Here is a 23,599-nt window from a genome sequence, read left to right as displayed (position 1 = left end):
ACCTAGCACGGTTGATGCACTGTGAGGCTGGCTATCACTGACTGTCAGAGCTAAGGCATTGCGGGCAGCCTCGTTCTGTATGACTTCATCGTTACTGAATCAGCGAAATGATTCGTTAGGCCAGGCAACATCGATAGCAGCCCACAAAGCGTCGGTGACGTCTATTGAACGTTTTTAATTTACATACTTTACGTCAAAGTGTACCAGCGAAGCGTGACAGTTGACAAAAGTAACAGCAAAAGCGACGTGATGGCGAGTTTCGAAGGCCGAGTTGTACTTATTACGGGTAAATATGACAAACTGTTTTTCCTGCACATGTGCATGCATGTAGAAGGTTGTAAGTCAGCTCAGGAACGCCATCAATGCCTCGGGGAGTTACGCGGGCCATATCATGCCTGTTCGTTTTTGTTATCGCCCTACTAAATGTGCAATGTCATCGTTACAGTGCAAGAGCGGGCCATATCATGCCTGTTTGTTTTTTACTAGATGTGCAATGTCATCGTTACAGTGCACGAGCGGGGCCATGTCCCTCCAGGAGAAGACTATACGACAATTTTCTATAATTTTTCCTTCTGTTAAATTCCAGTATGTCGGGTGTCATTTGTAGCAAATGTAACTGATTTGTTTTTTAGAAATAGTGCAGAATTTAATGTGTGTCGGGGAGTGAGATGGGTTGATGGACCCACTGAAAGTACTAAAGTTATGTATGTTGGCTTGTGAGTGAGTGAGTGAGTTTAGGTTTACACCGCACTCAGCAATATTTCAGCTGTATGGCGGCGGTCTGTAAATAATCGAGTTTGGACCAGACAATCCAGTGATCATCAATATGAGCATCGATGTGCGCAATTCGGAAAAGTTGACATTTGTCAACCATCCGATCCCGTTAGTCGCCTCGTACGACAAGCGTAGTCGCCTTTCATGGCAAGCATGAATTGCTGAAGGCCTATTGCACCCAGGGCCTTCAAGGGAAAGCTTGTGAGTGAGTGGCAGAGCGAGTGAGAGAGTTAGCTATTTTGGTTTGTGTGCGGATCCTTGCAGAGCCAAGGTAGAAAAGAAAGAATGTGTAACTAATTTGCAAATGGATATGAATCCCATTTTTCAATAAGATTTTCTAGATCTTCCGTCCATTCAGTTAACCAAAAACACACTGTGTACTAAGTGTATTTGCCATAAATAATAAACATCAGGCATACCGATAATCTGCATAACCTAATTTACGTGTTTGTATTTATTTATGCATGCTCCTCCATTCCCCAGGAGCTAGTGCCGGACTTGGGGAGGGAACAGCTTTGCATTTTGCAAAAAATGGAGCCAAACTCGCGTTAACGGGGCGAGATAAGACGAGACTGGACGATGTCGCCAAGCGATGCTCTAACTGCGGGATACCTGCTGACGACGTGAGTGTTGTGAAGTGTATTGTACTTCCGGTTTTGTGCACCATTAGTACCAGGTAGTATTACCTGACACACCCGGCCAGTTGACTTTTTACATACATTATGAATTAACACAGATAATATTTTGGTATGGCATCTTCCGATCCGTGCAGTGCGCCTATCTGAGTGAGATCGTGGGTGAACATATCAAAACGTAACATGTTCGAGCATGAATACTTTCTGCTATACTCAACCCCAAAAGCACTTTGGGCTGAAAGTTCAAGCTGCTACACAACACTCCAAACAGATGCTATACTAAGAGAAAAGATTAACGGAACACCACTTCATCGCAGTATGTATTCCCAGATTTCAACCACACCGCAAAACAAAGCTTACAAAGGAACCTGAAAAGAAGAACAAAGCTAATTCTTTCCAACACGAGAAGCATGATATTATAGATGACATACAGCAGCTCAAACTAAAAGTGAGCAACAGCATGTTAAAACTTAAAGTGTGGAACAGCACGCTCAAATTCAACGTGGGCAACAACACGCTCAAACTCAACGTCACCAACAGTATGCTCAACTTAACGACACCAACAGTATGCTCAAACAGAACGTGAGCAACAGCATGTTAAAACGTAAACTATTGCTAGTATTCGATACCCTCTGACACATTGTTTGCCTATGTGTAATAGGTGGAATATCGCTGAGTGTGGCCTTAAACGTGATAACGTGATAACATACAGAGCAGAGATTGTGGGTAGAACAGTGGAGATGATAACGGATGATATATTCTCTCGTATGGTTTATAGATTCTGTGTAGTACAGTGGAGGTGATAACACAACGGATGAATTCGTCTCTCGTTTGATTGCCAGATTCGGACCCATTACGGTGACCTGACTGACGCGGCGTTCCGGACGGCCACTATTGAAAAGACGGTTGCCAAGTTTGGCAGACTCGACGTACTGGTACGTGTGTCAACCGCTCACCGACGTTTATTGCCTGAATTGCAAATAAGCATACTCACACACACACTACACACACACACACTACACACAGACACACAGACACACACACAGACACAGACACAGACACACACAGACACACACAGACACACACACACACACACGGAGGCTTCCTAATTCCAGACGTAAACATTAATAATCTAATAATAATAATTAATAATATATGGATCCGACAACACCTCACACCTAGACGCATCCAACATGGGTGGTCAAAGATGGATAATTATAAAAATGAAAACAATAGAAACTAGAAACAAAACTCACCGAGACGGGTGCTCCTTCGAGTGACGCCATGTTTTGATGTGTGAGTTTCAGGACGCAACCAACAAATCACGGAACAGAGCCGAGAAATCTCCGAAGATTGCCGAGCTTGTTTCAAGCATTAACAACATTGTTTCCGATAGGGGCGTTGTGTTTCTGCTATTACCGATAAACTACCGATATCACTGCAATTGTTTCGCGAGTGGGCTGCGTTTGTTCACATTTGAGATGCAATTCTTTCAAATTTGCCGTAATTCCTTCCATTACATATGGGGGGGCCTGATACTCACAATGCAACATGTGTGATTTTAGTCTTTTGGTCTGGGCATACAAAACATGAACATTTTTTATCACGCAATTTTAAGCTTGCCAGGGTAGGGTATATTAGATGTTAAAATAGCACAACCGGTGACCGACCATCTAGTGTCGCCGTTTTATAAACAGGCAAAAGAAAGAACACACCTGGTATTTCGAGATTAATTACCCACTTACTCTCTGTGCAACCCTAAAAAATGTTTGAGTTTACATATGTGTACAAAATTGTAAGTATCATTTTTTAATTTCATTTTGCGTTTCTTTTTTGTAGAGTATATATACAATCGTAATTTTAGGATGCTTTTTGCTTTACGACTACACGTGTATGAGTGAGTGTAAGTGTTGATCATCCGTTTGTCTCCCCTCTCCCACCTGTACTGCAGGTAAACAACGCAGGTTTGTTCTTCCCCGTGGAGTCCATGAGGATGTCGGAGACCCAGTATGACCAGACGATGGACCTCAACATGAAGGTGCCCTTCCTCCTGTCACAGCTCGCAGTCCCGAACTTGGAGAAAACGCAAGGTGGGTAACTTTGGGGTAGAGGCAGGGTGGATACATCTGTTGGAGACGCAGAATGAATACATCTGGGGTGGGAGTGACGTATGGTGGATATATCTTTAGAAGACGCAGGGTGGGTACATCTGGCGGAGTATCGGGCGTATCTGCTGGCACATAAGGTAGGTACATCAGAGAAGACCAATACGCTTTTCAAACGATACATGTTGCAATATTATTTCTTAGAACCGGTATATTGGGTAAAAACAACATATAAATTTTTTTGTGATCATCCTTACGTTTTGAATTAAAATTTCATTCACAACAAGATTTTCCTACGTTATTCAATGTAATACTACGAATTGTATAATGAAAGAAAATCCCTGACTAAGCCAGTTAATTTTGAGATTGCTGCTATCAGCGCCATGAGATATATATGGGGACTATTGTAGAAAATACGATCGCCATGAGGAATTAGCGGTACTTACTGTCAAACACTTAAGTTTTCAGTATATCGCAATACGTATTGCAATAAGGTTGCCTGAATCGCAATACACAATGGAAGCTGTCTAAACCGGCAGTCATCGGGACTGAAAAAGTAATCCTGTTTAAACAGAATGCCGGATTGTAGAGCTTATGATAAATGCACAAGCCACGGACGAAACTGAGATTATATACTGGTGTTGACAACTTGCCGGATTGGACGGATGTCGGTTATGACAGCTTCCACTATATTGCAATACATTTCATTTGCCAATACACAGCTCTACTTATGGGTACACGTTGAGGTGACTTAGGGTGTGTATTGTGCCTTTGTCTCCAAATGAGAACGATGAATTGCAAAATGACTCGTCTGTAAGAAAACGTATTTGGTGTTAGACTGGATGAACTAGAAACCGTTTTTGATACAATTAAATAAATAGTATTATTTATTTACTTTTGACTTGCAAATAATATTCTGTGATGTACCAACCATCGTAGTATTGTGCATTCTTGTAAAACGTGAAATGGTGTAATTCAATGCCCCCAAACACTGTTTTCTTCCATCGAAGAATTAAACATGATTTTCGTTGCAGGGAACATTGTAAACATTTCAAGTCTTTTCGGGGCTAAGGCGGTGAGTAAAACTGGATTTTTCTTTATGAAAGAATTTTTCTATATTTCGGACCCGTGAAGAACAGGGTTAAAATTGGTCTTCACTAACCAATGTTTGGCGTAAGGGTTGGGTGGCCATATCGCTGACTTGGTTGACTATGTCATCGTGCTGTCGAAACTCAGTTATCCGGACGTTCACGATTCCTCCTATATTGATAAATGAGTTTCCGGTTACCTGAATTTCCTGTCACCTACGCGGAGTTACCCCCTCTCACTAATATCTACCGACTTGCTTGACATGAATGTAAATTGTAATTTGATTGTCACGTGATCTAGTCCGATTAACTTGGGATTACATTTTAAATGGAGCCCCGAAATTAAAAAAAAAAAGCCAAAAAACAAAACGTTTGTTAAACCATCTGTTGCCATGGGGATACTCCAATTGTGGCATGTGTTCCAGACGCCTATGAGTGGAATCTACTGCATCAGCAAGGCCGCCCTGGACATGTTTACCCAGTGTCTGGCTTTGGGTGAGTCGCGGCGGTTAAAGAGTTCGCCCGTCACGCTGAAGACTTGTTTGAAAACAATTTATGTTGTTCACCAATGTGATATTGCTAGAATATTGCTAAAATCGGCGTAAAACTAAACTCGCATAGTCTTACTAGGGCTTAAATTGCTACAAACTAGTGTCGGGAATTGACTGAAATCTCACAAATGATATTATTACTAACGAAAAGTCTTTGAAAATTGTAAGCGTCATCTTTTATATTTTTCTATCCGGGGTTTTATTGCAGATATGTATGACATGATGCACCTTGCTACTTTAAAGTGATGGCTAATATATCATGAACATATGCTTCTTGGAGTCTTTAACAACTATTCAGTTATGACTTTTCGGTTAGTGCAGCTATTTTTCTGAGAAAAAACATGTTTTAGGGCTCTGACAGTTTCAGAGATATGTTCCATTATCAAGTATTTGAAACACTAAAACATTCGTTCCCAAATCGTTTATGTTCGATATTGAGAAAATGTAATCGATTTCTTGGTCGATTGGTCACCGCAACCAATCTTCGATTATTTCAGTTAATCGGAGTTGTTGGCGATCTATAGCCCGATTTTATATCGTATCGTCCTCTAAAGTTACACTGACTTAGATTTAATTACTAATTTTAAATATCTATCTGTGATGATCTAGTTGATTTACTGTCCTTAGTTGAGAAGTTTTTATCATTTAATTTTAATCATTATAAATCTATACGTTGTTTTAGTCATGATTTGGCTGAAATATTGCCGATCTTAACTCACTCATTCAATTCAAAGATTCAAACAGACAGGGTGCAAAAACTTTTTGACTGACTAAAAGTGTCTGTATGTATGTTCATTGTAACATGCTAGTTCCAATTAATCAATCTTTTATTCAGTACTCAAAGGCCACATGCCTATAGTGCAATATAAAGTACAGTATATAGAATCATTTTACACCTACATGTATATACAGTATTATGTGCTATTATATTTTCATACAATATTTTTGTGACGTTCGGACGATGGTCGGTGGCAATTATTCTTTCCTGAGTGTCATAGCATGGTATATCAGATTCTTGCAGTTTAGTAAGGAGTAAAATTTATCTACAGATGGATGGAGATAATAAATTCTTTAAGGTACATTTACGTAGCGTATCATACAGTAGACATGTAAGCCAAAAATGATATTCGTTTTCTAATATATTAATATTGCACGATTTACATAATCTGTCTTCTCCTTTTATCTTCATAAACCTACCTTTTTCCAGCCACAAATCATGTGATGAACAGCGAAAACGTGCTAAACTTACTCTAATGTTTTGGTATCGTGACACATGACAGATAATGCTTGGTATAAATGTATGGCTTAAAGGATGCATAGTAATGACATTTCGTAGAAGTGTACAGTTTTTCAAGCCAGTTCTGTTGGTATATATCTTTCAGTCTCTGTGTAAATAGCCCAATAAACGTTGAAGGAATCTCAACATACTGCTCATACCACATATGACTAAAGCCTGTTGTAAATAAAAGATGTTTTACCTTCGTAACCCACCTTGTGTGTCCATTTCTGTCATATAAAATCATCATTTCATAACATTTTTTGGTAAACGAGAAGACGACATACGTAAACGTCTTAGCCAACATTTGATTAGTAATACTTTAATTTGCGAATTTATAACAAGAGGAAACCTACCACGCTCACCACAATCATTACACTAGGTGTGCTCCTCTTTACCCCAAGAAACTTCTTGCAGGCAAATAAATGAACTCTTTCTAGTTGGTCAAAGTATTGCGATCCCCAAATTTCTGCCCCCTATAATAGAATCGGACTGACTTTAAGATCAAGAAGAAGAAGGATGCTAAGTTTAAATCTCCAAGTATTTTTAAGTTTTGCAATATACCTAATAACACCTTTTGTGCTTGAATAGATGCGTACTTTGCATGGGTTGACCAAGAAAGATGATTAGTGAAATGTATACCTAGATATTTGTATGAAGTTGTTGATTCAATCTGGTTGCCTTTAAAGAACCATTTTTCGTGTCGAGACAATTTACCTCCTTTCTTGAAAGCAATTACTTTTGTTTTATTCATATTCACATTCAGTTTAGACTGTTCGCAATAACTTTCTAATTCATTGATTTGCTTCTTGAGACCAACAGTTGTACTTGAAATAAGAGCAATGTCATCTGCAAACAATAAAACAAAAAGCTGAAACACATTTGGGTGTAGCTGGATACCATTTCTACAATAATTTTCAGTTTGAATTGCCAATTCATTGATAAAGAAGGAGAATAAAAATGGACTGAGTACACAGCCTTGCTAGTTGTTTATGCAAGATTTATTTTCTTTTGCAGAGCTCGCGCCCAAGAACGTTCGGGTGAATTCTGTGAAGTGAGAATTTGCTGTACAAAATATTGATGACCAAGATCTTTTGTGGATAAATCCTCGTTTAATTGTTTGACACACAACATTTCGGGATCATTTCAGACCCCTTCATCAAATGACCCCGGAACATTGTGTGTCAAAGAATTAAAAGAAGATTTATCCACAAAAGATCTTGGTCAGATATAACAACTTCTAAATGCCGCTAAAAGATATTGTAATAATGATACCTACGAGTGACGAGTAAGGCTGGTTCATTATAAGTGTTATAAGAAAACTTGTCATATTCTCTATGCTGCGCAACCCCATTTGCGCTACAGTTAGCCTGTGGTCCAGATTTTACCAGGTAACTGAGACTGCTTTTTTATTTATTTTAAATGGAGTTAGATATTACTAGTTCTGTGAACTATATACATTTAGGGACTAAACGTTAGTCAGTCTACATCATTTACATTTTATTGTTAGTTGATTGTAAGGTGTTTTGAATCATATTTCTAGGCGTACCAACTGCCCCAAGCCAAGTCTTATTTAACACTGGAATGCAGCATGAAATCTACTAAGAAGGGATGTAGTCTATCGATACCAACACAATCACTGTCCGTTCAACTTTGTAATTTCGATCACAACAAGATATCATTCATATCCCTGATACAAATCGTCACGATATGGCTTAGAGACTGCCTATGTGACGTTAAATATTTACTCACTCACTCAGGTAAAACTCACTGTCTGTGTTCAACGTCAAACTAGCATCTAAGCTATTTGCACCATTTTTGTTTTAGCCCCGGCTTTGTGCCGACTCTGATATACGGACGAGAAGGTTCTGTCCTCCACGGCAAAGACGACGAGATACAGAAGGTGAGTGTAAATTTCTATACAACGTTGACGCTGGTCAGATAGATCTCATCAGCACTGTAGGATGCATCGAAATACACGTCACCTATTACAACAGACACTCGGTCTCATTGCATACGAATTATACCAACCGGGTGTCCTTGTCACGAGGTCACGAGTATCGTATGATTCGTATTTAATGAGACCGAATGTGATATTTTATTTATTACCCACGTCTTCCATGCATTAACCGGTTTCATAAAGAGGCTGCGGAGGAATTGTGTACTGTATTACCCACGTGGTCAACGTACGGGTAGCTGCGTGTGTCGTGACGACGTCACCTGAGATTCTAATGATTTGGTTGGATAACGAGAGATGACCTCTCAGTTACGTGACCGAACTACGTTTCCATTCATAACAAGCACGTGAATTCACGTCATTACAGTGTAACGTCATATAGATCCTTTTAGTCGATGGAGGTCGACATTGTACCTTAAAGTGACGCTCGGGTTGTGAAGTCGAAGCGGAGGACTATCAGTTAAATTCAGCATAATCAAACCCAATCTGCTTATAAGCTTGGTTTATTTTGGGAAAATGCGTATATGTAATAAAGATGAGAAGTGAATTGTCGCATATGAACAGCCGCTTGATGCTTGGTAGGACTCGTACGCCATAGAATAATTACATCACACTGTTATGGCAGCTTGACCTGGTAGGCTGTAATCAAATTATGTATCCTATATGGGGACACAGACACAGAAACATACATCCAGACACAGACACACACCCAGACACACCCAGACACACCCAGACACACCCACACGCACACACACACACGCACGCACACACACACACACACACACACACACACACACACACACACACACACACACACACACTCACTGCACCGTCAAGAGAAGAGTAGTCATGTAATGGTTACATCATGCCCTTATGATAGCTTGACCTGACATGCACGTACACCCACCAACCTGTTTTCGGCAATATTCTATCAGGAAGGCACGTATTTGGCAGTTATCATCATTTATCATTTAACTAAAGCATATAACCGCGATGTCAGGCTATGACGTGAAAACATGTATATCATACTCGGTGTTGTTGTTTAAATAGCCGAGAAACAGTTTTCCCCTAGTATGCCCTACAGAAGTTAACAGGTTGATTATTTTGATTCACAAGACCGTGAAAAATATGTAACTCTGCGCATGATATCTACGTATAGGACTTTCGGTTCCTGATGATAATTTTTATGCATTATTTCTTGAAAAGGAAATAGTGTTTTAAAAATGTACAGAGAATTCATCACGAATGGGAATATAAGGATTGTATGCTAGAATATTGAATATGGTTTCAATTGTTAAAGTCATGTGACATTAATCATTTTTTGCCATGTGTGCTTCTCAGAATAAAGAACAATTTATCGTTCTTTTTGCGCTTTTATTTCCGTTTTAATTATTCCACTAGATTCGGGTAGCACGTTTTCCTGAGGTTTGGATGTGTTCCCTTGCTATGCTCAGTCTATGCGTGAAGAACAGGTGAAGGCAATAGGGCTCGATGGATTGCAATTGCTGAATCTTCGATAGTATTAATCGATGATAGGAATGAAAAAAAAAAGAACTATCGATGCTACGATAGTGTGTGTGACTATCGATAGTTTAGTAATTGGCTTCCGTTGATAAATGTGCAGCGCAATATACAGGAGCTGGGAGCTGGAATGTTTGGAATGCAGCTGCATTGAGTTTGTGTTTTAAACGTTTACTTGATCTGGGGTTCAGGTTTCTTGTCAGTTATTTGAAGAGACTGAAACTACAACTTGTTTTTATTCCATATAAACAATACATTCATTCGGAAAATGACTTCAAATGAGACAATTTAAGGGAAAAGACTATTGCAGTAGTATTGGAGTAGTTGGTCGCAACAGACTGTCGTTATCGCAATAGTTGTTTCCCCCTCAATAGTCACCCCATTTCAGCAACAGGCAATTCACAGGATCGGTTGGTTTGGCTCGCGGACTTGGTTGACACGTCATCGTGGCCCACTTGTGTTGACTGATGTTCATAATGTTGATCACTGGATTGGACTGTACTGTTTACAGAACGTCGACATATAGGTGGATTAATGATGATTGATTAACCAGCCAGCCAACCAAGCAACCAAGCAACCAGTCAACCAGACATAGTATATTTAGTCACATCAGCAGTTGGTTGGTGATAAAACAATATTGAACTAGACGGGTTCCAGTCCGCTGGCTCGACACACAGTTTAACACACGTTTACACCATTAACTTGTCAAAATCATAATATGTACCGCTAGTTCAATCAGTATTATTTTTGTTGTTGTTTTTTCCCCAGAATTATGTTTACGTCCTTTATCTGAGTAGTACAGTACAGGTAGCTCCGTAGTACACAAGTGCAGTGTCCTTGATTACATTGTGAAGTATCATGCTGTTCACAGATACGTATAAATATAATGGTCAAAATAAGCGTGTAAATGAAATGTTACATGTTGTACAAGTCGGTGGATATAAGTGTAATGATTGGCAAATAAAGTATGGAAGGTGGTCCAGAAGCTGAGAAACTACAATTAGGAAAAGTCATTATTTTTGCAGTCAATGGATTAATGTGTTTGCATTTAAATCCAAATACAATATTCTTTTGTGAAAAATAAATTCCACCCTCTGAAACAGTTGTAAGCCATTTTTCAACCTCCTTCCATATGGAAATTGATTGAAATGTTGGCTCAAAATTAGTCATCAATGTCTTCCAGTGAAGATCCGGGTTAGAACTGACCTCCAGTATTTCCTGCTTGTCGTAAGAGGCGACGAACGGGATGGGGAGGTAAAGCTCACGGACTTGGATGGCATATGCTATCGTCTCCTTACTGCGTAGATCGATGCTCATGCTGTTGATCACTGCATTGTCTGGTCCAGACTCGATTATTTACAGATCGACACCATACAGCTGGGATATTTCTGACTCGGTCATCAGTCGTGATATCCCCCGCAAAGGTAAACACAGTATAATCTCTTCACAGCTAGAACACCTATATGCCGAATGCAGTGAATATTTAGAAGTATCAAATGAATTTCAAGATCTGCTCTGGTTATCGTTATATCCCCGAGCAAACGAAAACGGCATTAGACATCGAATATTAAAAGAAAATGAATTAAAGTATTTATATCTCTGTATCAAAGATTAAAATGTGAAGTATCGCATGAGGCAAAAAGTATGAATTTGGTTTAATGCATTGTCTGTATTGTTAAACAAGAATAACGGGATTTATGTATTATGCACCAAAGTTTTGTTCCTTTGCTTTTCCGATTATCTGATCGTATTACAGTGGAAGCTGCCCAAACCGACATCTGTCCTATCCAGCAAGTTGTTAACATTGGCATAAAATCTCAATCCCATCCATGGCTTGTACACACAGCTCTACAATCCAGCACATTGCCTAAACCGGATTAATTCTTCAGTCCCAATGAGTGCCGGTTTAGACAGCTTCCATTGTAAATAAATAGGCAGATGAAATATTTCCCAGCATCACTAACACCTAGTGTCTTCCTGGTCTCTTTTGAAGAGACACCGTGTGGCGTAAGAAGACCTAGATGGTACTACATGGGAAGCTGAAATGGGTTTTGCTTGTGAAAATAACGGGTTAGAATTGGTCTCCAGCATTCTTGTCCTCAGAGGTGACTAACGGGACCGACTGGTTGGCACATGATTGACTGGTCACCAATAGTTACCATACATGGAATATTGCTGTGTTACTTAAAAAATGGTGACATTGCAATTGCTCACTATATTACGATAGTCTATTACATTAGGTGTAACAGGATATGATGAATAATAACATTTTAAATAGGTTAGTATTTTTATTGAGATATTATATTCTCAGCAATATGCTAGCAACACTGCTGCTTATAGGCCTTAAGTCATACAGTTATAACGTTAACTATAACACCTATCTGGCATTGCTGAACTATTGCTGACTCCACCCCTACAGTAGAATAAGGTAGCTGTAATATCGCCCTATACAGGCCAATCACGGCATATAGAGGAAAAGGTGTGTGTATCGCCTAGTATTTGGCATAGCAAAATACTGATAAATATTGCCTATATTGAAAAAAAGCCCCAAAAAATCACGAGTACATGAAATTCTACATATCATGTTCATGTTACTGGTTCCCTCTGAAGAAGTAACTATCCACATTAGCAACCAACAGAATTTTGCGGAAACTAATGGAAACTAAACTAACGGTAGCAACATCTGTTCTGTGTCATTTGATTTTATCTCTGGCGCAATGTCACTGATATTTAACATTTCAATGAAAATGTGCTCAGACAGAAAGTAAAAATCCATTATCTAATTTGCATACTTGTGTGGTTGGAGGCATGACTTACATGTTGTCATGTACAAGCATTATATCACAGATGAATGCTTTATTTAAGTGATGCAACTGTTATGCCTCCCTCATATACACTAAACGCCAAATCAAAGATTAACCTCTACCTATATGACTTATTGAAAAACCAAAGGTGTGCTTTGGAGCTATCTATACAAGAATGCTTAACAACAAAGCTTTAAGCAAATCACGAAATAATTCTCAAAAGAATTAATATTTAGGTGAAATGCGTCGTTTTCAGAAGAGTTAAATTCTCCCATTTTCGACCATGCCGAAATATACCAAATAACAATAATTTAGATATACAAAAGAAATAATTATATAAAATTCTGCTTTGATACGAAGATAAACCATTTAAGGTCACCATTTTTTAAACTTTTAAAACAAGAAACAATTGTGTAAAATTGTAAAAGAATCATTCCTTTGAAAACAATTTTTGCTTTGAAAACAAGTAAAACAAGTCTTGATAATGTGAAAATGTGTTGAGAAACAACTGAAATTATCTTTGTTAATATGTTTGCTTGTAACGTAACATTTTCCCATTGTCTGCTTACACATAGCATTATCATTCGCCATCACGTTGCAGTATGCAATCAGTATTTGTAACAGTTCCACGTGTAGAATGATTCTATAGGGTTTAGAATAGAGTCTAGAATGCATGATATGATACACAACTGCAAGTACGAGAAATATGCAACGACTAACAGCTGCAGAGAGAGATAGAGAGAGAGTCATTTGGATGGTGCAGATGCGGTCAACAATGCTGTTGCCAACGCCTTCGGATGCCACCATATCACGGTTATAACACTGGGGTCACCGTAGACAGACCAAGAAGTGGACGTCCACACAACACATCGTCAACACATAGGTAACCCCGTCACAAAGAAATGAGGGTAACGTTTATTTTGGCGTTTAGTATAGGAGTAATATTGCTGACAGCAAGTTGTCTGACAGATATCTATATGGGATACGAAGTACTTTGACAACAGTCTGTCAGATCAAGCTGACATAACGGCATGATGTAACTTTTCTACGGTGGAAGATGCTCGTCTTCACTTGAAGGCACAGCCTCGACCTCCATCGACTAAAAGGATCTGTCCCGTCACATAGCTCGCAGCGTCGGAGGCAAGGTAGCCAATAGCTTCAGCCACATCTTGGGGTGTTCCCAGTCTGCCAAGAGGGTTGACAGTCTCTTAGTGTTCCAAGAACTGTAACTGTACACCAATAATTTAATTGAGGAAAATAGTACCACAACGGCCATTCCCATTAAAATCACCCCTACAAAAAGATCTGAAGATATCTCACGACACGTGCAGCCACAAATACTTTTTACCCGACCAATCAGAGAAACTGAAAAGCCGAAGTCCGTTTCTGATCATGCACTCACACATTAACCTGAATGACGGTTAACCCGAACGACGCTAATGAGCCTTACGACTGACTCGCCGCTATTAAAGGGAGAAAACATCTAAATATCTTTTCTTTGGGAATTACCTTCAGCAGTATCGGCCATCTTCAGTATTCCAGAATGTTCTTTTGCTCACAATTTGTCATTGAGAATCAAGAACTCTTTGGGGTTGGGTTACCACTTTCTCCATTCTGCAACATTCGTTAGCACTCCCATCTTAATTAGGTAACTCTAAGTTGCAAGCTGCTTCCAACTCACAAGCGAGAAGCCAGATTATGAGAGGAGAGGAGAGGTGAGGTGATGTGAGTGAGACGTGTCTTCGCGTCGCATTTCATTTATATAGAGAAGTGTATGCCACCATGGGGTTTGTTGAAGCAGTCCTGATTGATGCAAGCTATATTTCTAGCATACAGTATCATACAGAGATATACACAGATACCCCGTTGATGTTAAGAGCTATCCACGGAAACAATATTAAGTACAATTTTCATAACTTCTTTCGGAATCGAACCACTTCCGCTCTCCGCGGCGTGACACTGTTTAATTGACTACATAGGGGTTTAAGGGCGAATGGGTTCCCACAGTCCTAGCGTCATGAACAGTTTGTGGAATGGGCTCTGGTGAAATAATCTGATGGCCAAAGAAACAAAAGAGAATACCTTCGCCGATATATGTTAGTCATCAATACGACCCCGTATGTTAAAACTCTGTCCACGGACGCTGAATGTATGTGCTTATATATACAGTCACTCGTATTTCGAGGCATCCCACATCACAATTGTCCAGGTCTATCTGACCAGACACTAACGCCGTAGGTACTGACCTTCTTTATCTCAGCGTCTTTGCCGTGGAGGACAGAACCCTCTCGTCCGAAGATTGCAGTGGGCACAGTGCTGGGGCTACAACAAAACAGGTGTGACTGAGGAGTATGATATTGCATTGTGTTCAAATTCTTATATATAAAAGCAATCCTTCAAAGCAGACATTTTTGTTGTGATCGAAGTCCTAGATATGTGACTACGTTAATATTGGTAAATGTATGTTCGAGCGTTAAATGAAACTGGGGTTCGGCCGAAGCCCGGCCAGTTCGAGCATTCGCAACACTCTTAAGTATGAAATGCATATGATGTATGCTGAACAGTTCTTGCTCTCTGAATGGATATAGTTTACAATAATAACAATATCAAACTCCAGACGCTTTCTGTAAAAAAACCCATAAGAACCATACTTGTATAAAATGTTGAAAAAGCATGTATTGGATTCGGTATTCCCACATGGAAACTCATTTCCGCGTTTGGGTGATTTGTTTCCATATGATGGTGATGCAGCTAAATTGAATTTTTTTGTAATTTCGATTTCAAAGTGGTAACGTTTCTTTAGCCCGTCAATCTTATTATAAATCTGTCCGACATAATCAATCTTGCACGTCGCACGTCATCATTACAGAAAAGAGGAAACACTTACCTCACTGAATTCACCCGAACCTTCTTGAGTTCTGCAGAAAATAATTTTCAGAAACACATCTATAAACACCCATGGTCCGTGGAATAGTATTGTTAGCACCCTGCTTCACCTCAGTATGTATGACGTTATGATACATACACCTAAAGGACACTTACAGTTTGTCAAACCTTACTTTCCAGCCACAGTATGTTTGTTTAAGACACTGATATATCAGCACAATCAGTTTTAGAGTTTAACATCACAAATGATTGATTTTACTTGAGAAATAGATCCCACCCACAATCAAAACTGTCACAATCAACCAACGGAGAGTGCCATCCATTGCAAATTGCCATCGTACCATTATGATTTGAACAGTCACCCACTGAAACCCTGAACCAACCAAAAACAGCCATCTCACTGAAACAGTCAATCCACCCATGTCACCTCATCTAAAATGTCAGCTGAACCAGAGATCACTCAACCAGAATCCCAAATAGATAAGCATCCATAGATAGTTACCCGTTCACCCACCCAGACACTCACCCAAGGCCAGGCACTGTGTGAACATATCAAGGGCAGCCTTGCTGACACAACAGATTCCTATTTCCGGCATCTGGAACACGTGACAGCATCGGATTCCTCATAAAACATCCACGTGGGGCATGCCCATGGCTATATATATTCAGTAGACGTTATTTTGCTTTCGATGATGGGTGATGGTCATGAGTCAATAAAATTTTCGATGATAGGTGCTGGTCATGAGTCAATGATGGTGGGTGATGGTCACGAGTCAATGATGGTGGGTGATGGTCACGAGTCAATGATGGTGAGTGATGGTCATGAGTCAATGATGGTGGGTGATGGTCATGAGTCAATAAAATTTTCGATGATAGGTGATGGTCATGAGTCAATGATGGTGGGTGATGGTCACGAGTCAATGATGGTGGGTGATGGTCACGAGTCAATGATAGTGAGTGATGGTCATGAGTCAATGATGGTGGGTGATGGTCATGAGTCAATGATGGTGGCTGATGGTCACGAGTCAGTGATGGTGGGTGATGGTCATGAGTCAATGATGGTGGGTAATGGTCATGAGTCAATGATGGTGGGTGATGGTCATGAGTCAATGATGGTGGCTGATGGTCATGTGTCAATGATGGTGGCTGATGGTCACGAGTCAATGATGGTGGGTGATGGTCATGAGTCAGTGATGGTGGGTGATGGTCATGAGTCAATGATAGTGAGTGATGGTCATGAGTCAATGATAGTAAGTGATGGTCATGAGTCAATGATAGTGAGTGATGGTCATGAGTCAATGATGGTGAGTGATGGTCATGAGTCAATGATAGTGAGTGATGGTCATGAGTCAATGATGGTGGCTGATGGTCACGAGTCAATGATGGTGGGTGATGGTCATGAGTCAATAAAAGTTTCGATGATAGGTGATGGTCATGAGTCAATGATAGTGAGTGATGGTCACGAGTCAATGATAGTGAGTGATGGTCATGAGTCAATGATGGTGGGTGATGGTCATGAGTCAATAAACTTTTCGATGATAGGTGATGGTTATGAGTCAATGATGGTGGGTGATGGTCACGAGTCAATGATGGTGGCTGATGGTCACGAGTCAATGATCGTGAGTGATGGTCATGAGTCAATGATCGTGAGTGATGGTCATGAGTCAATAAAATTTTCGATGATAGGTGATGGTCATGAGTCAATGATGGTGGGTGATGGTCATGAGTCAGTGATGGTGGGTGATGGTCATGAGTCAATGATAGTGAGTGATGGTCATGAGTCAATGATGGTGGCTGATAGTCACGAGTCAATGATGGTGGGTGATGGTCATGAGTCAATAAAATTTTCGATGATAGGTGATGGTCATGAGTCAATGATAGTGAGTGATGGTCACGAGTCAATGATAGTGAGTGATGGTCACGAGTCAATGATGGTGGGTGATGGTCACGAGTCAATGATGGTGGCTGATGGTCACGAGTCAATGATAGTGAGTGATGGTCATGAGTCAATGATGGTGGGTGATGGTCATGAGTCAATACAATTTTCGATGATAGGTGATGGGCATGAGTCAATGATGGTGGGTGATGGTCATGAGTCAGTGATGGTGGGTGATGGTCACGAGTCAATGATAGTGAGTGATGGTCATGACTCAATGAGGATGGGTGATGGTCATGAGTCAATAAATTTCCATCATGTAGTCACCTTATCCACATTCAACACAGAATTGACCTGTTGACCTGATGTGACTCGGCAGATTCTAGTGAGAGGAGGTAACTCGTTTATTCGGTCAATATTTGAGACAAACAAATTTACACACAAACGAGTTTCGACTGTTCGTCTTTTATATTCGAGCGTGGATAAGACAATCCAGGGAAAAAGAACATGCCAGTCTATCTGCATAGACACAGATGCCCACCCAAACCATTTACAGATCTAGTAGTTGAACTCACCGCCCTGTACCGCTAAGACTTGTTATGTTTACAATGTTCCCTACAAAGAAAAACAAACAGGTTTAGTAAGACAAAGCAATTCTTTAAACAAAATCGTGTATTTAGGAATTGCATCATTCCATGTTTTAAAAACAATGTACAATGCTGAAAATACAGAGCAAGAGAAACATATCAACTCACTTGAGAAAAAATAGAAACAGAGACTTATGTGAGATTCATCATAATATTTCAGACAGAAATAATTCTCCAATAATTTGACTGAAAATTCATCGCGATTCTTGCCTTGCATTTACCTCTGTTCATTAAGAAAGAGCCATTGAGTCAAAATTAGAATTTGACAAATTGTAGTTAATTCCAAAATGAATATTGTGGGACAGTAGCGAGTGGGACCACCCTGGGCATCCATGCACGCAAACATACGCCCCCTCACTGACGTTGTCAGTCGGTGGAAGACGTCAGAGGCAATGCTGTTCCATAAGTTCAAGAGGGTCTGTTCAAGTTCCTATCAGTTCGGTGGAGGTGGGACACACTGTCTCAGTTGACCGTCAACATGATCCTAAAGATGTTCACTGGAGTTCATATCTGAAGAATGCGCTGGCCAAGGCAATGCGTTGGCGTTAAAGTTGCGCAGAAAACTGGATCAATTCTGACTGTGTGAGGCCATGCGTTGTCATCACACAAAATCCTGTCTTGTTTTGTTCTGGCCACGAATGACGCGCCATACGCCTTCTCCGCCGAACTGATGAACTAAAAACAGGTCGATCTCTGGCTTTGTTTCTGATCAGACTTGCTCCTGTAAAGAGCTTTTCCCCCCACTCACATCGCTGCCATCGGCGTACAGTTCGTGACCATTACAGTCTGCGTTCACCCTGTAGACATGCCAAGACCATTCCACTGAAGCGGCTTTAGGTCGTATACCAGCTATATCAAGTCGTCGAAAGAATGTGTTCTAGTAATGACGTGTTAATTATATAAGGCCATTAAAAGGAAGAGGCGGTAGGCCCGTATACCAGCCGTACCAAGTCGTCGAATGACTGAGTGTTTGTGCTGGCACCGTTATATATCTGTTCCGGAGGTGCTCTTCTTGATCTCAGGCCTGCTTGCTGGTGTCAATTACATTGCGATTGCGAAATTCGTGGCTTATTCGTGGTGGTTGTTTGGTTAATGCGTGCGAGTTTGGTTCAACATCGATATCAGTATTTGTGTCACAAGCATGCACGTGCATTCGGACCAATGTTCCATAATTACGTTTTTCACGTTTTGATAATTGTAGGGATTCAAAAGAAGTTTTCGGACAGCTGCTTTGTTATCAGGATATCGTTGCATTCTGGCGAGCGTTTCCTGAGGTCAAACCTCTTTCACTGTTTTTGTTTTTTATGTTATTACTTTCAAAGTGGCAACTTTCTCTTGCCCGGTAGTTTTACCCGGGTAGGTATATCATGGGATATTGTTTGCATGCAAACAGTAAACCCATCTATATCTGCGCACCCACTTTACCGTTTCCCCATCTCTCCCCAAGATGTACCCACACTGCGTCTCCAACAGATGTACCCACCCCGCGTCTCCTGTAGATATACCCACCCTGTGTCTTCTCCAAGTGGGGAACAGCCACCTGTGACAGGAGGAAGGGCACCTTCATGTTGAGGTCCATCGTCTGGTCGTACTGGGTCTCTGACATCCCCATGGACTCCCCTGGGAAAACCAAACCTGCGTTGTTTACCTGCACTACAGGTACGTCAGGTGAGAAAAACGGATGATCAACACTCATACGTGGTCCAACCTCAAATCCAAATGCATCTTTAAATTACGACTGTGTACAAGATGCCAAGCACCACGGCTATCGTAACCACTGAGGACGTGGCCAGTGCCTGACGTTCCTTAGTTCGTAGACGATTCAGTCTGTTTTCACGGGGTGATTACAATCGTCTCATCATCGTGTTACTGCGGACAGGAACCGTGAAGATCCGGGTTAGAACTGATCTTCAATAACCCATGCTTGTATAAGAAGCGACTAAGGGAATTGAGTGCTCATTATAGGTGACACTGTTGACACGCGTAGATCAATGCTCATGTTGTTCATCACTGGATCGTCTGGTCCAGACTCGATGATTTCCAGACCGCGGCCATATAGCTGAAATTTTGCTGTGTGCGGCTTAAAACTAAACTCACCCACTCCTGCTGATGCCGTGACCCTGATGACGTCATTGCGAACACCCGGTTGCGCAGATGCGGGTAAGGGTTATCCTTTGGGTTATCCTTTGAGGTGGTGGTGCTTGGTCTTCAGTTCTGGGACGTTCGGATTTGTGGCCAGCCTTGTTGACTGAGGATGATGTGCAAAATGTTCAGCCAACACTCACTCCACTGGTGTATTCACGCTCCGCTGTTGATAATCTTGGCATGTGTCTTTAACAGGTTTATGACAAACAATCTCAGCCGAATCTTTTGTATTCAACAAAACAGGTATTCCCCAAATATCCTATGCGTCGTTTCCTTTGTCTGATTATAAACGGCGACCCTTGATAGAGTGGTCACCATCTAAATGATGTACCATATACCAAATAACCCACACTATGAAACATATTCAAGACAAATAAAAAGAACGAAAAACACCCCCCCCCCCAAAAAAAAAACCAACCAACAAACAAACAACCCCCCCCCCCCCCAAAAAAAAAAAAAAAAAACAGCCAATAATTACCCCACAAAACAACAACAACAACAAAATAAATAGATGAAATAAAAAATAAAAACGGTGTTCCCTACGACCTATTTAGGGGAGAAGCGTCGCCGAACGTCTTTTCAATGGTGGTCTTTCTGAATGCCACGTCAGTCAGGCCACCAGTAAGAGTCAGAATCTGAAAATCATAAGAGATACGAATGTATCTGTTGTGTTATCACATCCACTGTACTACACAAAATCTGTAAACCATACGAGAGAATATATCATCTGTTATCACCTCTATTGGTCTACACACAATCTCGGCTGCGTACGTTATCACGTTTGTAACCCATGATCCACCTATTCCAGATGACCTAACGAGTGATGACCTATCTGATACTATACTGGAGAAAAATATTTAGGGATATTTATTAATTTTGGAGAGTTGATACAATATGGGCGTGCCGTACTCACGTTGAGTTATTACTCACGTTGAGTTTGAGCATGCTTTTAATGATGTTGAGTTTGAAGATACTGTTGTTCACGTTGTAGATCTTGTACATATACAGTCTTGTGCATAACCACCTTTTATCACCTCCACTGACAAATGACTAATGCAGATGAGAAACCTTTCACAGGTTTCATCTGTTAAAAGGTTTAACAGCAGCGTGGAGGAAATTGGCTCGTGAACGACAAATATCGTGTAAGCAACAGCACTCTCAGACAGCACGTAGCCAACAGCATACTCAAACTCAATATCATGTTCAACAGCATGCACAAACCGAACGTGAGAAGCAGTGGTTGAGTAACCAGAATTTCTACATTTTCAGCAGAAGAAAATACATTGAAGAAAACTTATAAGGGAACACACAAAAAGGTCAAGTGTGGTATACATGTATTGGCGTATTGAATAATCACTTGATCGCATCGGTTTTGGGGTTGGGTATAATTAGATAGTTACGTTTATAGCATGTTCAGTTTTGACTCTTGGACATATTTCGTCTTCGAATGTTCACCCATGTACTCGTTAATAAAAGCACATTATATGGACAGAAATATGTAATACCAAAGTAGAATAAAATGTTAGTTGTAAACACGTCGTCTGCAATATGTGTAACAGTCCGGAGGTTGTGTCGGATATTACAAACTAAACCTACTTGGGGTGTACAAAACCGAATGTACCAAACCTCCTGCACAACACTCACATCCCCATCAGGTATCCCGCACTCCAAGCATCGCTTAGCAACACCTTCCAGTCTCGTCGTATCTCGCCCCGTTAGCGAGAGTTTGGCTCCCTTTTTGGCAAAATGCAAAGCCGTCCCCTCTCCAAGTCCGGCACTCGCTCCTGAAGAATGGAGAAACAGGATGCTATTTAGAAACATTGAAAAAAACAACATTCGACAAACATACATTCATAGCCCTCCTTGTGCACAGTAAGGAATACCAAACACCAGGCATCCTGACGCCACGAGAGCGTTCCTGAGCTGACTTGAGTTTACAATTGTCTACATGCACTTCTCAATGCAGGAATAGTTTGTTATATTTACCCGTAATAAGTACAACTCGGCCTCCGAAATTCGCCATCACGTCGCTTCTGCTGTCCCGACTGTCTGGCTCGTGTAAGTGTACCTAAGTGTAACTCACTGTCCTAGTCGAGGAAAATCATAGAGAGTAAATAGATGTCACCGTCGACTTGCAGGCTGATAATGTAGGCCGCAGGCAGAGGACAGACAGGGATTGTGAAAAAGAGCATCAACACACTTGGTCCCTGCTGTATGATGTTGTGCTCAGAGCTCAGGTCATATATCAGTTGAAGCTGAAGATCACATGAAACGCAAAACACAACTTTCCAGATTCTGATACATGGTATGGACTTAAAGTAACAAATTATTAATTTAAAAAATTAACTTAAAATGTTGAAAAATACGTTGAATAACATCCTTACCCCCACCCCTCGAATGGCTAGCAAAATTTGAAAACTAGTCCAGCTCAAGACAATGCACATGCAGTACACCTAAAACCTGCCCACATGCAGTACACCTAAGACCTGCCCACGTGCACTACACCTAAAACCTGCCCACATGCAGTGCACCTGAGACCTGCCCACGTGCAGTACACCTAAGACCTGCCCACATGCAGTACACCTACGACTTACCCACATGCAGTACACCTGAGACCTGCCCACATGCAGTACACCTAAGCCCTGCCCACAGATCAGATACTAGTTAGTTATGAGTAGAAAGCGTGTGAGCAAGGATTTTTCGGGTGCTTCTTTCACTATCTTGTTCATGACACATCTGAACTCGACGATAACCATCAGGCGGCATAAATACAGAGAAATGTGCAGTGATGGGGTATTTGGGTAGCCTAGTTGTTAAAGGGTTCACTCGTCATGTGAACCTATTATAGGTTTTACTTTTTGTTATTATTTTTTATGGCCGTGCATCCTTTTCACTCATTTACTGCTACTGCAGCTGAAATGGCAGATGTGATACAGATGTTATTTCATATGGTATAAGTTCATCCGGCGTTTGTTGTGAACCGCACAGGTAATGTTCGAAACAGAGCCCTGGACACCTTAAATGGCAGGACAATTTAACAGGAACACAACCGGGAACCTTTCACAGCAACAAAACCATAGAAGGTTCAGACGTCGAAGTCGTAGAGCACCTATCGCCACCATAGATGGCAAGACAATTAAACCAAGTGTCACCACCATTAGACAGGACAGTGGATTTGAACTATTCACCCGGGCAAGAGTTTCGACCTGTCTCTCTGTTATAAGGCCCTGGTGGATGTAAGACGGAATGACGACCCCATAGTTTGTGCAGACATCGTCTATGTCAGGTTGCCAAACAACATGTAATATATTCATATTATAATCGGAGGTATGTT

General features: G+C 40.8%; 1 protein-coding gene and 1 pseudogene across 1 annotated transcript; one reads left to right on the top strand and one right to left on the bottom strand.

Moving 5' to 3' along the window:
• The first annotated feature begins 1,238 nt into the window (after positions 1-1,238).
• LOC137271709 (3-oxoacyl-[acyl-carrier-protein] reductase FabG-like) lies at positions 1,239-10,433 on the top strand. The gene is made up of 8 exons (XM_067804128.1): positions 1,239-1,397; positions 2,252-2,344; positions 3,361-3,499; positions 4,549-4,589; positions 5,028-5,097; positions 7,447-7,483; positions 8,257-8,332; positions 10,419-10,433. Exons 1-8 carry the CDS (start codon positions 1,239-1,241, stop codon positions 10,431-10,433), a joined length of 630 nt encoding a protein of 209 aa, XP_067660229.1.
• A 3,345-nt stretch (positions 10,434-13,778) lies between these two features.
• On the bottom strand, positions 13,779-22,288 carry LOC137271707 (uncharacterized oxidoreductase TM_0325-like; annotated as a pseudogene).
• Positions 22,289-23,599: the final 1,311 nt, after the last annotated feature.

Source organism: Haliotis asinina, chromosome 2 (genome assembly GCF_037392515.1).
Source record: "Haliotis asinina isolate JCU_RB_2024 chromosome 2, JCU_Hal_asi_v2, whole genome shotgun sequence".
Classification (NCBI taxonomy): Eukaryota; Metazoa; Mollusca; class Gastropoda; order Lepetellida; family Haliotidae; genus Haliotis; species Haliotis asinina.
Note: the sequence above shows the minus strand (reverse complement) of the source record. Positions and strands in the feature narration are given on the sequence as shown.